This window comes from Lissotriton vulgaris, chromosome 3_1 (genome assembly GCF_964263255.1).
Source record: "Lissotriton vulgaris chromosome 3_1, aLisVul1.2, whole genome shotgun sequence".
Taxonomy (NCBI): domain Eukaryota; kingdom Metazoa; phylum Chordata; class Amphibia; order Caudata; family Salamandridae; genus Lissotriton; species Lissotriton vulgaris.
Window position 1 is genome coordinate 772,746,720 of NC_141689.1, and position 15,834 is coordinate 772,762,553.

The window sequence follows — 15,834 nt, forward strand, 5'->3', positions numbered from 1 at the left end:
ACCACAGTTGTGGGCTTCGGCCCCGTGGACACCTTCTTGGGCACTTCGACTGCCATTTTAGGGATGAAGGCCTTCGGCACCACTTTCGTTGGCAGCGTGAAGTGGATGGGCACCGAAGTCTTTTGAGGCTTATCGGCAGGCTTCGATGGTGGAGGATCCTTTGGTCCGACAGCCGAAGCCTTGTCCTTAATGCGCTTCAGGGATTCCGCCACCTGCTTCGAGAAGGAGGCAGACAGCTGCGTCGACTCGACAGAATCCTTCGAGGCACCACTAGGCGTGGACTCAGGGTTGTACCGCTTTTAGCCTTGTCCGGTCGACGCGCACGCTCGAGAACCTTCTGATCACCGAGTCCTTTGTCGGTGTATACTGTCTTCGGCGCTGATTTTTTCGGGTCGACGTCCTTGACCTTTGCCTTCGGCGTGCCAGATTTCGGCTCGATGCCCTTTAGCGGCCTCTTCGGGTCGATAACACTTTTATGCTTCGTCGGTGCCGACAGATCCGAGGACTTCGAGCCGACCAAAGAAATACGCACTTTCGGTTTCGATTTACCCTCAAGTGCTTTAGGTTGCGTAGACACCGAAGCTTTCTCTTTCGGTTTCAAATTTGCAACTTGCGGCTCCTTAGACATGTCCGAAGCCAAGCCCAAAGGCGGGGCCGTAGAACTTATTGGAAGATCTTGGGTAAGGCCCTGTGGCGATCCCTCGACCTGAGCCTTATGAAGTGTTTTGGCCCCAGTATCAGTTTGTGGGCCTAGCTCCTCGCTCGAGCTATCCTCCATGGCCCCAAAGGCCCCATCTTAGTCTCCTACCTCGTCCACGACGTCTTCCGCATCGAGCATCTCAACATCAGCGTCGTAGCTGGAGTCGAACTCCGATGCGGGATCCGACAAGTTTTCTGGAACCTCCCGCTCTGCTCCTTCATCATCCCCGCCATCGAAGATGTTCACCGGTTCAGGTGCCGTCTGCTGGGCTTCCTTGTGCGCAGCGCGCCGATGCTGAATTGTCTTTTTGGATCGGAAACGGGAACAAGCCATACAGCTGGCTTCATCATGATCACACAGGACTGCATTCTGACCATCTTGTCCCTCTGTATGTGGGCAACATTCATTTGCAAATACTTCAGAACTTTAGGCTGCCACGTCATAGCCATCTCATATAGTGAGCCATCTCATATAGTGAGCCTTCGACATGATGGACCAACTCTCCCAACGGAAACAGTTATGATCAATTGCAGGAGTGGGAGAGTCCTATAGCCTGACTCCCGAAACATGTTACATGTTGTGATGGGCAAGAAGACTTAAAGGTCTATATTGTCTGATGGACAACTAGACATTAAATCATGTAAATAATTTATGAGCTGTAGCACTCTCGAGCTCACAGCCCACCACAAATGCTGAAAGAACAAATGTAGGTACAAGGGAAAATCAATGTTCTTTATCCTTTATAATATCAGCAGCTGACGTGTTTAATCCGGATTCCTTTACTTTACCAGGGATTGAAATTAAATATCAGGGCGGGGTGGCAAACATGCGTACTGAGCATGTTTTATCCAGAATGATATTGAAGAACAGCATAGTACACCAATTGGTTTTTTTATAAGCAGAACAATCTTGTCAAGTGTAGAGTGTGTGTTCTGAAAGGCTTTGCATCTTTGTTTTCAAGGCGAAAAGGGAACTGAGCAACTGCCACTAACAGGACATAATGGGTTACTAGTGGATTGTGGTTCTCTAAAAAAAAAAAAAAAAAACGAGTTCCATTTTTCAGCCAGTAGAGGATGCAGCCTTTTCAGTTACAGTAGTCCTGCTACTTAAAATGTTTCCTTTAGAACTTTTCTGAATTATTCTTGTCATTTGCGTTACAAGTGTGACTTTTTTCAAAAATTGAAATTGGTTCATTTTTTCAACAAAAAAATTATTTGGCCAATAATCATTCAGAGAAGCATATTTTTAAAATGAAAAATATATTTAGCTTTTCTAAAGAAAGATGTGAATTTAAAGTGCCTGAATCCCTTGATGGGGTGACTACTCACTGTTTTTGGCTATCATTGGAGAACAACGGTGCGCAGATGGCTATTTACCCCGGAGTTGGATATAATTCCCTTTGTTCTCCACAGCTAAAATGTTCTAAGTCACCATTGGTACAAAGAAATGGTTAACGATGTAATGTTAAAACGTGCACAATTTTATACACAAGTAATAACTAAACCTGGTTCTCAAAAAGGTCCTCTTGTGCCTCCTTCCACATTTCGAGCTCAAGTGCTGCTTTGTATTCCAGAGTTTCTCGTGGTTCAGGCCTAGAGTCTGGAACAGGAGTTGGCTGAGGAGGAGATACAACCTTCTGCTGAGCAGCCCTTACGCTCTGAAATGCACATAAAAGATAATATTAATGTTGCATAAGAAAGAAAAGAGTCTACAGAGAGCCTCATTGCGATTGGTTTGTGAAATAGGCTGAATTTTCCCCAACCTTGGGACCAGTGCTACCGGTAACATTGCGGGTGAGAAAAATCCAGACCATTACAAGTTGCACCGTAAGGAATAACCGGGGAAACCTGTAAATCTGCGTGAGATTCCGCGAAAAATCCTCATTTCTCCATAATTTCACATGGAGATTTTGGCTATTTTCAGCAGCTGTAAAATCTGGATGAAAGTAAAGGTTTCCAAAGTGTTCCTGCAGATGCCATAATTCCGATGGGGCCAGTAACTGCTGCTCCCAGCCCCATCGGAAAGAATAGGCCACTCGTAATGTGGGCCACAGTCTTTTAAACATCACTAAACCTCTAGTTATTTACCTGAGAGGATTCAGACACCACAACTTCTTGTATTTTAACAAGACCATAGTCTTCCAGACTCATAGTGTAAGAAAGATCCGCTATCTTATTATTCGCCCTGAAAAAGAGAACAACATTTAATTTTGGCAAAGCAGGTCTTAATTTATCAAATATTGGGTGAAAACAGTAATATAGATTACAATACAGATAATGTTACTATTTGCTAAATGGCAGCACACGATGTGTTGACAGAAAGCAGTTTTACAGGTGCTTAATGACAACCCAATGTCAATGGCTTTCTACGTTAAAACGTGGAAAGCATTAGCAGCAAAAATACGACAGTTTTAAGCATAAACATGAGGTTCACCAGGGTAGGGCGGATTCGAGCTCATCAGAGATTTCGAGGAACTCACCATGTGCTTATGGCAATCAGCCATGTTGCTTAATACACAAAGTAGATGTGGATGATAAAGTCCATCAGTCATACATACTCTAATATGTATTATTGCTTACATAAAACAAGAGCTGCAGCCAAGCTAAAGACAAAGGGCTAGAAGAGAGGCCGGGAACGGCTATCTTGCTGGAAGCTGCTGTGTGTTCCTATCCTACCATTAGCAAGAGCTTAGATATCATTCGACTTCAGTCACACCACATCCTCTGCATTGTGCAAAGGGGACTCGCTCAAAGGATAGACCAACACTTGTCAAGCACTCACTCAGCTCTATTTCGCCAAGCTCAAAGTGCGAACATTGGCATAATGGGTTAGACATACAGGCAGAACATCCAATTTCAGAACCGGAGTCGTTTTGAAACTTCATGAAGGTCAATAACCAGGAGCAATTACACTAGTGGGTCTGGGATGAACCAGCGATGTGCATGGACGTCATTTAGGGGTCGCCAGCTGCGGCCCCTTGCCACCCCCGGCCTCAGAGGGGGCAAAATCAATGCCTGGAACACAGGAGCATCACCCTAATGAACGTCGCTTGGAGCTCCGTTTTCCCGTTACATTTTTATTAGACAAACAGTGAATAATATTATTCACTATTTGTGTTAAAAAATGAAGTATAATTAGCAGGAATATGACCCTATCTGAGAGTAACGGTAAGTAAAAATACCTTTAAATGTATGTTGCATGCATGCTTGTAGATGAGTGTCTTTATCTGAGAGAGAGTGCGTGAATGTGAGTGTATGTTTTAGCATGTGCGTGTGTGTGTGTGCGAGTCGAAGTCCAAGTCCAAGAGTGTGTATTGTCACTTACGCTACCCGTGGCATTTTGGTAAATTGACGCCCGTCATGACGATGTAGTTAATTTTCATCAACAATACTGTGAAAAGCCTACACTTTTATAAGAGCGAATGCATTGCAGACCAATCCATACTGCATTTATCTAGTCATTTACATCGTGTGAGTTCTAGCGCTGCAACATATCCAACGATTAAACGATTAACCAAGAAGTATTGACTTACATTACTATACAAAATAATTGACACCGTGGTATCACAAAACGACACAACACCAATAAATATGTAACTCTCGTCCTTCAATGCTTAGCGGAACAAAACACTTAAATTACAAAATGTGACTTTAACATAATACACGTACGCTTTTTAAAACCAACACGTGGATTCCAAGAGCTTTTTACTGTTGGTTTACTGTAAAGTACTCCATAAACCTTTCTTAAAAGATCATTCAAGAAACTTGACATCGAATTCAAGTTGTGGTCGCAGAAACAAATAAAATGTTTGAATTACTGTGCCACCTAGCGGTTATACATATAGTTGTAATTCTATTCTGTGGAAAAGACGATGTGAAATACGTAAAGCACAGACCAGAACACGTGGAGCAATGAAAAGACCATTTCAAACCGCTCAAGAAGTGCGTTTCTATTGTCAAATAATAAGCTAATTACCCCCCAAAAACTCGCTATATTTTTATTCTATACTCCACAATAGAGACTGGCACATCCCAAAATCATGCCAATGGAGTTCTTCATGGAAACTTCAAAGAAGTAATGAAGGCATACACTTGCATAAAAGACCTTAAGGGGCCTCTCTAAAAGGTAATATGAGGAGACCCCACATACAATCACCCGCAGCCCACCAGTTTTCAAACACCTCACCAGTGCAACCCGAGCAGCAACAGCTGCTCTTCCGCTAAGGCGGAAAAATAAAATGATAACAGCACTGTTATTATCATTTTATTTTTCCGTAGTCCGGTCGGCCTAGAGGCGGGGCGCTGTTGTGCTGTCGTCACAGCCAGCAGGGGAGAAGGAGGTTGGGGCACTTAAGTGCGCCTGAATGTTTGGCCGGCTGTCTTGGGCACGCCAAATAGTCATGTGCACTTTGTATGTTCTCCAGCGAGGCTGTTTTTGGAGAACATGCACAGGCTCAAAGTTCCCGCCTGAGCGCTAAACCACGCACTCAGACCAATCACAACACTGCTGTCACAGTGACAGGAGCGTCATGATTGGCTTAGATGGGCCTGTGCGTGCTTCCAGCTTCAGGCAGGAACTGAAGAGGACAGAGGTGAGGCGAGGCAGCAGCCGGCAGCTAGGTAAGTAAGTTTTAATTAATTTTTTTCTATTACGCCAGCACCCATCCCACCCGTACTACTCAATGGCAGCCGGCACTGCAAGTGGCTATCAGCAGAACTTCTATCAATAAATAAATCAGGGATTCTTTAAGCGTGCTACTCATCTGTGAGGGTCTCAAGACGCTGTGTGGGGGGGGGAGGGGGAGGTGTTGGGGGGGCAGCTCTGGGTCGTCAAAGAGACAGGTCTTGAGGGTCTTCCTAAAGATGTGGAGAGTGGGAGAGCGTCTGATGTCGATCCGGAGCTCTTTCCAGGTCTTGGCCGGTATGTAGGAGAAGGTTCTGCCGCCTGTTCTTGCTCTGTGGATGCGCGGGGGTCTGCGAGAGAGAGAGGTCAGCTGATCGGAGGTTCCTCTTGTGTACCTGGAAGGACATTCTGTCATTTAGATATTGGGGTCCGGTGTTGTGGAGGCATTTGTAGGCGTGGGTGAGTATCTTGCAAGTTACTCTATTCTCAAAGGGGAACCAGTGGAGGTTGCGCAGGTGTTGGGTGATGTGTTCGTGTCGAGGAATTCAGAGGACGAGTCTGGCTGCAGTGTTCTATATGGTCTGGAGTTTGCGGAGCAGACACTGTTGATCCCGGCGTAGAGGGCGTTTCCATAGTCCAGTCTGCTGGTTGAGTGCGTGGGTGATGGTCTTTCCTGATTCAGGGGGGATCCATTTGAAGGGCTTTCAGAGGATGTGGAGGGTGTTGAAGCAGGTGAAGGTGACTGCCTAGACAGGTCAGGTCATGGAGAGGTAGGAGTAGAGTACAATGTCAAGTTTTAGGGCGTGGTTCGTGGTGGTTGGACGGTTGCAGAGGGCAGTGGGACACCAGGTGTTGTCCCATGCAGAGGCAGAGGGTCCTAGGACGAGGACCACTGTCTTCTCTGAGTTGAGCTTCAGGCAGCCGCTGCTCATCCATAATGTAACATCCTTAATTCCTTCCTGGAAGTTGAGTCTGGTGGTGATGGGGTCTTTGGTGAGGGAGAGGATGAGCTGGGTGTCGTCAGTGTAGGATACTATGATGAGTCCGTGCTGTCTGACGATGGTGGCGAGGAGGTTCAAGTAGATGTTGAAGAGCGTGGGGCTAAGCGATGATCCCAGGGGATCATCGCACCACTGCGAGCCATATGTCTTCAATTATCGCGCCGAGTCTGGGCACAATAATTTAAGGCATATGGGCTTTGGTGCACGTAACAGACACCAATAGGCCCTGGGCGGAGCAATGCGCCCGCCTTTGGCCTACTGCGTGCTCGGTTTAAAAATAACACTTATGCAAAGCCCAATCACTGACCCCAAAAGGAAAAGCACACGCACGAGCGTGTGCGATTCCAGGGTCCGTTTCTGAACCCCCCTACAAAATGGCTTGCCTGCGCGAGCAGTGCTGCGCAATGCATCGTGAGGGGCGAGCCCTAAATATTACATATTCTAAATACCAGGTCCAATGGAACTCCCCGTTCGACCAATAAACAACCGAATAAACGTTTGCTAGTATGAAAATAAGACATTTGGCAATTGTTTACTTAGGGAGAACAATTCCTGGCCGTAAGGAGTTGGGTATATTTCAAATATCTCTCCCACGCAGACACCCCGAGAACTGCAGTTTGATATATTTGAAGAACTAGATAAAATCAAACTCAGTTGAACAGCACATACCCTTAGACATAGTAAATCTAGAATACGCATGTAAAAGTAATGGCCGTGGTACAACTATCAAGCAAGTGCTGCTATAAATACAAACAAGCATTTACAATGCAATGGTTTCGCCTTTGGAAAAGTTAGAGCTATTGGCATTGCTCATGACATTTCTTTTTTTTTTTTTTTACTTATAAATAAATGGCATTGTTATTTACATTGCAATAGGTCTCACATTTGTTGGAGTTGGAGCTACTGGCATTTTAAATGGCAATGTTTTTTATTCATGCTTTTTTGTTTGCAGTGGAGTGATTTTTTTTTAAGTGCACACTATACCATATTATAAGCTTTTATAGCAACTATACAGTAAAGCTATAGCTATTTTAACGTAAAAGGGTGTAAATGGATGAATACAAATACAAAAAAGAATCTTAAACTGTATGGTGGAATGTATAGCAGGTGACAGAGACTAACGATCACAACATACGTACTTGAAGTGATTGTGGGTACCATATGTAACGAGATGCATCCATAAGATTTGAACACTTTTAAGAGGCACAGTCAAGTATTTTGGAATAACGACAAAGAGAAGAGCAGCAGTTAAAGCGATATAGAAATAAAGCAGAAAGAAGAAACTCTGTGTAGAAAATAAGAAAGAAATATCTTAATCTCGCATATATTAGCATCAGCCCTAATAAATCATCCAAGCTCCCTCTTCATTGATCTGGCCTGTTGAATTTGGGACTTTTAAGCTGCAGGGAGTGCCACTGTCCTGGGAAAAAGTGGCTTTGGTACTTGATTTTAGGCTGGAACATATTGAACAGGAGAGCAGCAATAAGAGAAACCACAGGAAAGCACATGCAGCAGGTATTATCCACGACCAATGCAATACAAAGAGGAATCGAATGCTTTCTTAAAAAGAACCCGGAGCTCACCCTTTACATGACGTCTACCTCGTGTGTATCGTTAAGAAGAGATGCTAACAACAATATGATGTTTGGATAGACAAGTCCAAGGATGACTAGCCTCCACCAGGGCTTTATAATTTAGGCTCCATGTGATCGCCCTCCTCAAACTATTAATGGGTCTGCATCCTATGGAGAAGTGTCTTTGCAATTGCTTACTGTATACAGGTCTCAGCAAGAGCAAGACACAAGCATACCCTTCATGCTCAAAGTCTGCCTTGGGGCCAGCAATGATGAAAACTATGCGTTTAATCCCATGGCACCTGGTCATCAGGAGGTTCGGGCTCTCTCTCTCAAGCAGCAGCACATTTTGTTAGTTCTTCTTATTGTCCGGGCATCTGGTGTATATGTTGCACTTTATAAAATCACTAACATAAGAGAAATGATCATGAGTTCTTGAGTTCTATGTAAATGTTAGGGCCTTGTCATATTCCTACAATATGGCCTGCAGGATGACTGTGCAAATGTAAATGCCCAAGTCTTATGTTAAAGAGTTGAAAAGAAAAAACTTTTGACGCCTACAGCTGTGTCATTTGGTAGACATGTGTGCCATAACAATTGCAAGCGCACCCTTACAAATTACATAGGCTTTTTTTTTGTTACACACCGAGTTGGCTCAGTAACTACAAAAAAATGCAAGGGTTGAGAGCAGAAGCAAAACAGAGAACGGGGGATACGGGCGGAGAAGGAAAATGAAGGATGCGGACAGGGGGTAGCAACATGGGTGAAGAAAAGACGAGCAATGAAGGGGCAGAGAAGGACACGGCAAGTCAAAGCAGCACAAGTGAACACAAAACGACGAGACAAAGCAACATGGAGACAGGGAGGAAGCAACACAGGTGAAGGAAAGAATACAAGAGAGGCAGAGAAGCACATGGCGAGACAGTGCAACACAGAGCACGGGGTGGGGGCAGAGAAGCACATGAGATACAGACGAAAATGGAGACGGGGGAGCACAGAAAGGGCACACTAATGCGTCCATGCTCCAGACGAGGTGTAAAAGTTAGGGCCTTGTCATATTCCTACAATATGGCCTGCAGGATGACTGTGCAAATGTAAATGCCCAAGTCTTATGTTAAAGAGTTGAAAAGAAAAAACTTTTGACGCCTACAGCTGTGTCATTTGGTAGACATGTGTGCATAACAATTGCAAGCGCACCCTTACAAATTACATAGGCTTTTTTTTGTTACACACCGAGTTGGATCAGTAACTACAAAAAAAAAATGCAAGGGTTGAGAGCAGAAGCAAAACAGAGAACGGGGAATACGGGCGGAGAAGGAAAATGAAGGATGCGGACAGGGGGTAGCAACATGGGTGAAGGAAAGACGAGCAATGGAGGGGCAGAGAAGGACACGGCAAGTCAAAACAGCGCAAGTGAACACAAAACGACGAGACAAAGCAACATGGAGACAGGGAGGAAGCAACATAGGTGAAGGAAAGAATACAAGAGAGGCAGAGAAGCACATGGCGAGGCAGAGAAGCACATGGCAAGACGGTGCAACACAGAGCACGGGGTGGGGGCAGAGAAGCACATGAGATACAGACGAAAATGGAGACGGGAGACAAACTCACAATGGATAAACAAAGCCCTCACAAACGATCAAATAACAAGCTCACACGGCAAGTCAAAACAGCGCAAGTGAACACAAAACGACGAGACAAAGCAACATGGAGACAGGGAGGAAGCAACATAGGTGAAGGAAAGAATACAAGAGAGGCAGAGAAGCACATGGCGAGGCAGAGAAGCACATGGCAAGACGGTGCAACACAGAGCACGGGGTGGGGGCAGAGAAGCACATGAGATACAGACGAAAATGGAGACGGGAGACAAACTCACAATGGATAAACAAAGCCCTCACAAACGATCAAATAACAAGCTTGACCCTGACATCTTTCCTCTGAGGCCGAAACGTGAAGCGAGATCAAACAAACAACGGAGAGTGAAAGGGGAGGGGGGCGGGAACGGGCACACGGGGAGGGGGTGGAACGGACACACGGACAGCGGGAGGGTGGGGGGGCGGGAACGGGCACAGAACAAAATAAATATGCTTACAAAGTGAAAACACATTTATAAACAAAATGCTCCTTACCTGATCGCCTCGTGGGAACTCGAATCTTGCAGCCAACTCCAACTACAGACACTTTGAAAAGGAACAAAACAGGCTCACTCGAAAAAAAAAAAATAACACATACCCACCGCCGCGATGACGAACAGAAGTGGGTGGAGAGGGAAAAAATCGCGGGAACGCCCCCGAATCTGGTCCGGCCTTGACGGACAGATCCGGCACCCAATGGCTAGCCTCCATTTATGGAGCTAGCCAATGGGTGCCGGGGGACGTTCCTGAAGTCCTTATTGTAAGCAATGGATTTCGCCTGCGCCGAAAAGCTGCGCAGAGCGCAGCCTTCGGCAGGCGAAACCCAAAAATGGCATAAGGCCACAGAGACAAACCACATATCATCACCATGCCCCTCCCAGAGTCGGCCCCTGCAATTGGAATTGAGGTAGAAGAGGATGGGGTGGGAAGGGATAGGTATAGGAATAGGCAAGAAAGGGGGCATGGAGATGTGGGGGGTAGAGGGAAGAGCACCAATAATAGTCTTATGAGCCAACTACCAGTAGCAGCAGTGGGGACGACAGGACAGCCATTATCTGTGACATAATTCAGAAAAATCAGCAGTTCGAGGTGTTACAGTGGGAAATAGCGCCATGATTGCGTTTGAGTCTCCTTTGTACCTTGGGTATAACCCGGGGAACAAAGATACTGTGGTATTGTCTATCGTTATGTGGGCCCTTTCCCTAGCCTTCTAAAGGAGGGTATCATGGTCTCAGAAATGGAGGATATGTGCAATCATGGGGAGCCGCAAAGAATTGGAGGAAATTGCTGAAATTGAAAAACTAATTCTGGAAGACAGCTCAATTCCAGATGCAAAAAATCTCCTGGACAAAATTAACTCCACCATAGCCACCTTTAACACCTTTGAGCTAAACAAGAAAGTCCCCAAGATCCAGAGGTACATCAAATACTACAACATTGAAAAGACCTACTTACAACATTGAAAAGACCTACCCGTACCTCCGTGACGAATTCTACAGCACTCCCTACAACCCACCCAGAACCCACAACTGGGGCAGATTCCGCAATAACAAACAAATCACCTTCTCCGATTCCTCGAACACTTCCATCGAGGAATCTGACCCCGGAGAAGGCTCAAGCACATCAAAAAACACCAACAGACAAGCCCTCTTGAAACCCCCTGGTTTTTTAGAAAAAGGCTGCGGACGCGGCCAGAGCAGAGGACGGACCAGGAACAACTACCAGCCTCAATACTCCGGAGAAAGACAAACCCGGAACAGATTCTACCAATGGGGACCTCCATAGTAGCCAACTACCCAAACACCCAGACCGCTTCCACACCCTGTGTCACTACCATCCCTTACACACAAGATCAACAACTCATCCCTATTTTCAACCTTTCCAGTAGCACCCTATCCAGCGAGGTAATCCATCTCCTTAGCAGAGGCCTCAGCTTTGTGCCCACAGAACGTAGTAATTTCTTTGAACAACAAACACAACTACTCCAGTGCTTTAGAAGGATCAGACTACGACAATTTTTTATGGACAAAGCAGACTCCAACTACACTTCCAGACCCAGGTTTAATCTTCCCTCCACTTTCAACACACCATCCTCAGCGATGCCCCCCGAGATACTCTCATTTGAACGACTGGTCCTACATGAGATATCAGACCTCCAGAACCAAATTGAGTACGTCCCCTACAACCTCCCCATTTTTGAGAAACAAGCCCTCCTACACTTAAAAGAACAAACTGATGTCATCATAAAACCAGCCGACAAGGGTGGAAGGATTGTCATTGTGGATGTGGACCAATATGATGTTGAAACGAAGAGGCAACTCGCCAACCCGCTACATTATGGCAAGCTCCCTAGGGACCCTTTACCCGAGTTGAAAACCAAGATTCAGCGAGTAACCAACCAAGCTAAACTGGATGGTATCATCACACAGAAGGAATTTCTATTCTTGAATAACTCACACCCTAGAACACCGGTAATTTATGTCCTCCCCAAAATCTACAAGGACAACATCAAACCCCCAGCGCGCCCGATAATCTCCGGTTGTGGGTCTATACTCGAGCCACTGGGCAAATACATTGATGCCGTGATCAAGGAAATCATTCCCCATACTGAAACATATATCAGGGACAGCATGGACCTCATCAAAACCATAGAGAACCTACCCTTTGACATCAACACGGAACTCATAGTGGGACTCGAGAGTCTCTCTACACTAACATCCCCCAAGAGGAGGGTCTCTCAGTCATTGAGGATATGCTTAAAACTAGGCCACGACTCACCCTTATCCCGACGTTTTTTATCATGGACCTCCTACACATCGCCCTGGAGAATAACTACTTCCTTTATCAAGACTCATTCTACCTACAAATCAAAGTTATTTCTATGGGCGCCTGTTTTGCTCCCAACTTTGCTATACACTTTGTGTACATATATAACACACATACTTACCCCCATCAACCCACATCACACACAGATCCGCCTTTGGCGCAGATACATAGACGATAACCTACTGTTGTGGGCATGCAACTCTGACACTATGAACAGTTTTGTAGAATGGCTAAACAATTCCCAACCTCACCTCACGTTTACCATGGACTGTAAAACCTATGACTTGCCCTTCCGTAGATGTTACCATCCACATAGAAGATGGCAAGATTGGCACAACACTATTCCGTAAACCCACGGAACGTAATACATTACTACACTACTCCAGCTACCACCCACGAGGACTCAGGGATGGCTTACCCTATGGCCAATTTTTGCGCATCCGCAGTAATTGCAAATGGCGCAAGGACTACTTCAGGGAGTCAGACATCCTACAGAACAAGCTGATCTCTTGAGGGTATCTCACACGCCTCGTGAAACGTGCCCCAAAGAGGGTGTGGTACTGCCATCAAGATGACCTTCCGACACCCCAACCTAAGAAATCGAACACTCGCATTCCATTTGGGACCACGTTCAGCCCCAGCAGTAACCTAAAAAGATCACCACCCGCAACTGGCCTATTTAGCGCTCACAAGGGCATTTCCTCGAACCCCCACTGTTCTCTTATCAACGTGGACAGAATCTTACCTACCACCTCGTACATGCAATTACATGGCAGACTAAATCCACACAAGACACCACCGCTTGGGGGTTACCGCCACTGATCGGACACTACAGGTGCCAATCCTGTATTGTTTGTGATCTCACTTCGAATGCAAAGGAATTCAAGATTAACAACAAGACTTACCCCCTCAAATCTTTCACGAACTGTAAATCCCAGAATGTGATCTACGCCATCCGCTGTCCTTGCGACCTGGTGCACATTGGTCAGACCACCCAAATGGTCAAACAAAGGATAATACAACATAAAAGCAGAATCCACTGCAGGGTCCTAACCGCACCTCTGGTATCACACTACATTGCAAAGAACCACACTGAACTTGAAATATCGTTGCAAGTGGTTGAACAACCATCACTACCCATTAGAGGTGGCAATCTACAGAGCCTACTGTACCGCAGGGAATGTAAATGGATCACACTCTGCAACTCAGTCAATCAGGGGTTAAACACACTTGACGAATGGAACAGTACAATACAAGTGTGACACCACCATTCATCACGCTTGAACATCCCTGTTTCCCAGCCTTAACACCCCCCTATACGCCTGGTGGTCTTCACCGATTCACTCAAGACAGGCAGGCATCCCCCATTCTGCTGTCACTTTCGACATCCTTGGCCAGCAGCCCATCCACTAGCTGATCCTTGAACCAGTTCCACCCTTCTCCCTTGTCTCCCTTTCCAATGGAATACATGTTTCCCTTGCACAGGCTTACTTCGCCCTTATCCATGGCCTGGAATTTTAACAGCGGTTTCACCGCGGTGTCCTCAGTCCACTGGCGTTGCCCCTAGTACCTACACATTTTCATAGATACTCCTGTCCCAATTAATTACTATGGACACAATCATACTTCTGAAAAATGTTTTTAGGTCTTGCCTATTCCATTCCGCAACGAATGAATATGCCAGTCTAATGCAGCTAAACCACTACTTAAACCCAAGGCTCTCAAAAGGCTCACCAAAAGAGGATTTTCAACAGTTCACGAGAATCACGTGACCACAAGCTCCTCGTGCACGAGCTCGCATTCCATCATCAAAGGCAGCCCAGCCTCCCTCACACAAGCTTCTCCCAGCAGGCAGCCCACCCCTCCCTCTCCATATGGTTGCTCGAGTTGCCCACGCCCTCCCTTTCCAGCGCCTGCCTTCTCTGCCCACGCTTCGCAACTGTTCCTTTAGATTTTTCGCCTTAAAGTGCTTTGGGTCCAAACTATCTTTGTCATTCACATTACTTGCGGGCTACTCTTTTATTTAATACACAGACTTGCTCTTCACTTCACCTTTCACGGCCGCAGGCCGTGACTTGCATTTCTACTCTCCTCAGCCCATGTAGACACTACACCATGACTCGCATTCTTGAAGGCAATCTCCGCCCCCCCCTGGTGTTTATGGCTTTTCTCGAGAGCTTCAAAGGCTTCACGGCCGCAAGGCCGTGCAAATCACTTCATCTCAATGTGCTTGTTCATCTATGTGCGCTGAATTGTGGCTTCATTCATACAAGTCATGCCGTACTCCCCAGTTACGAGAGTAATTCACCCAAACTTTACTCATTCAGTCGTTATCCCGTAACAACAGTCAACCTGTGTCTGGCCTCCATTAGGATTCCAATCTTTCGGCCAGTGTCCCTCATCAGCAAATTAACTGTGCCGAGCCCCCATTATCCTCTCCCCGCTCTTGACAAGCTTACTTCTTCAAGGGTCGGTGTTGCCTTATCACGTGGGGTTTATAAATGAGCCTCGCCGCATTAAGAACCAATCCAGAAATAATACATTTCTTTAAAAATTTATAAATAAATCAAAACAAAAGATAACCCTTTATAATGCCGATAGCTCATATCGTCATCTCCTATTTCCTTCTGACTATTTTGCAGGGTGGACGCGCCCGAGCCGCATGGGGAGCAGCAGCCTTTGATGTGCCGGCCGGCCATGCAGTGAATAATTAGGGGAGGAGAAATGCCATCTGTTGCTTTGCGCTCGGCCTCAGGCCAGCATTTCTTCTCCCCTGATTATTCACTGCATGGCCGGCTGGCACATCAAAGGCTGCTGCTCCCAATGCTATGTCGTCAGTTTCCTCTGCCTTTAACTGTGCTAGCAAAGATGTCAGCATACGGCCCCTGAGGCTGGCTGCTTCACCCCGTTGGGTTCCCCAGAAGTATCAGACTGTCTCACAAGTGACTGACTCTGTCCCAGCCTTATTCTACCCATGTCACTCTCTCTGCCCGAATATTACCAGCCCTTCAGGAGCACCAAATTGTGTCACGAGTTACCGAGCTGTCCCAGCCCTACCAGCCCTTTAGAAACACCCTCTTGCCCAAGTCACTGACTCTGCCCCAATATTACCGGCTCATTTGAATAATCAAGCTGTCTCACGAATGACCAACTCTGTCCCAGCCCTATCGGCCCTTCAGAAGCATCGCGCTTTGTTTACTTTTGAACAGCCGGCAGAACAATAATTAGCTACGCGGTGCTCATGTAATCTTTCGCAAATCAATCAGGCTGACAGTTTACTTCCATATGAGACATCAATTCCACTGTAGATGCATGGTTTTGATCTTTTCACAAATCAATATTGCTTTAGTAATTTATGCCAACACTTCCTCACTTTTCTTGTAATCTTTAAACTCTTTTGTAAACACTTTCACGTTGTCTCTGCTCCTTTGCGCTCAGTTTATTTTTAAAGTATGCAGATTACAACAGCAGATAAA

At 46.0% G+C, this 15,834-nt stretch overlaps 1 protein-coding gene across 1 annotated transcript in view; it reads right to left on the minus strand.

Annotated features, from left to right (window-relative positions):
- CEP120 (centrosomal protein 120) overlaps positions 1 to 15,834 on the minus strand; it is a 375,016-nt gene that overhangs the window by 171,999 nt on the left and 187,183 nt on the right. Inside the window, exons 12-13 of the mRNA XM_086961084.1 lie at positions 2,788 to 2,884; positions 2,205 to 2,357 (exon numbers count right to left, since the gene is read on the minus strand). Coding sequence (XP_086817210.1) covers positions 2,205 to 2,357; positions 2,788 to 2,884 — 250 coding nt within the window. The remainder of the gene's footprint in view (positions 1 to 2,204; positions 2,358 to 2,787; positions 2,885 to 15,834) is intronic.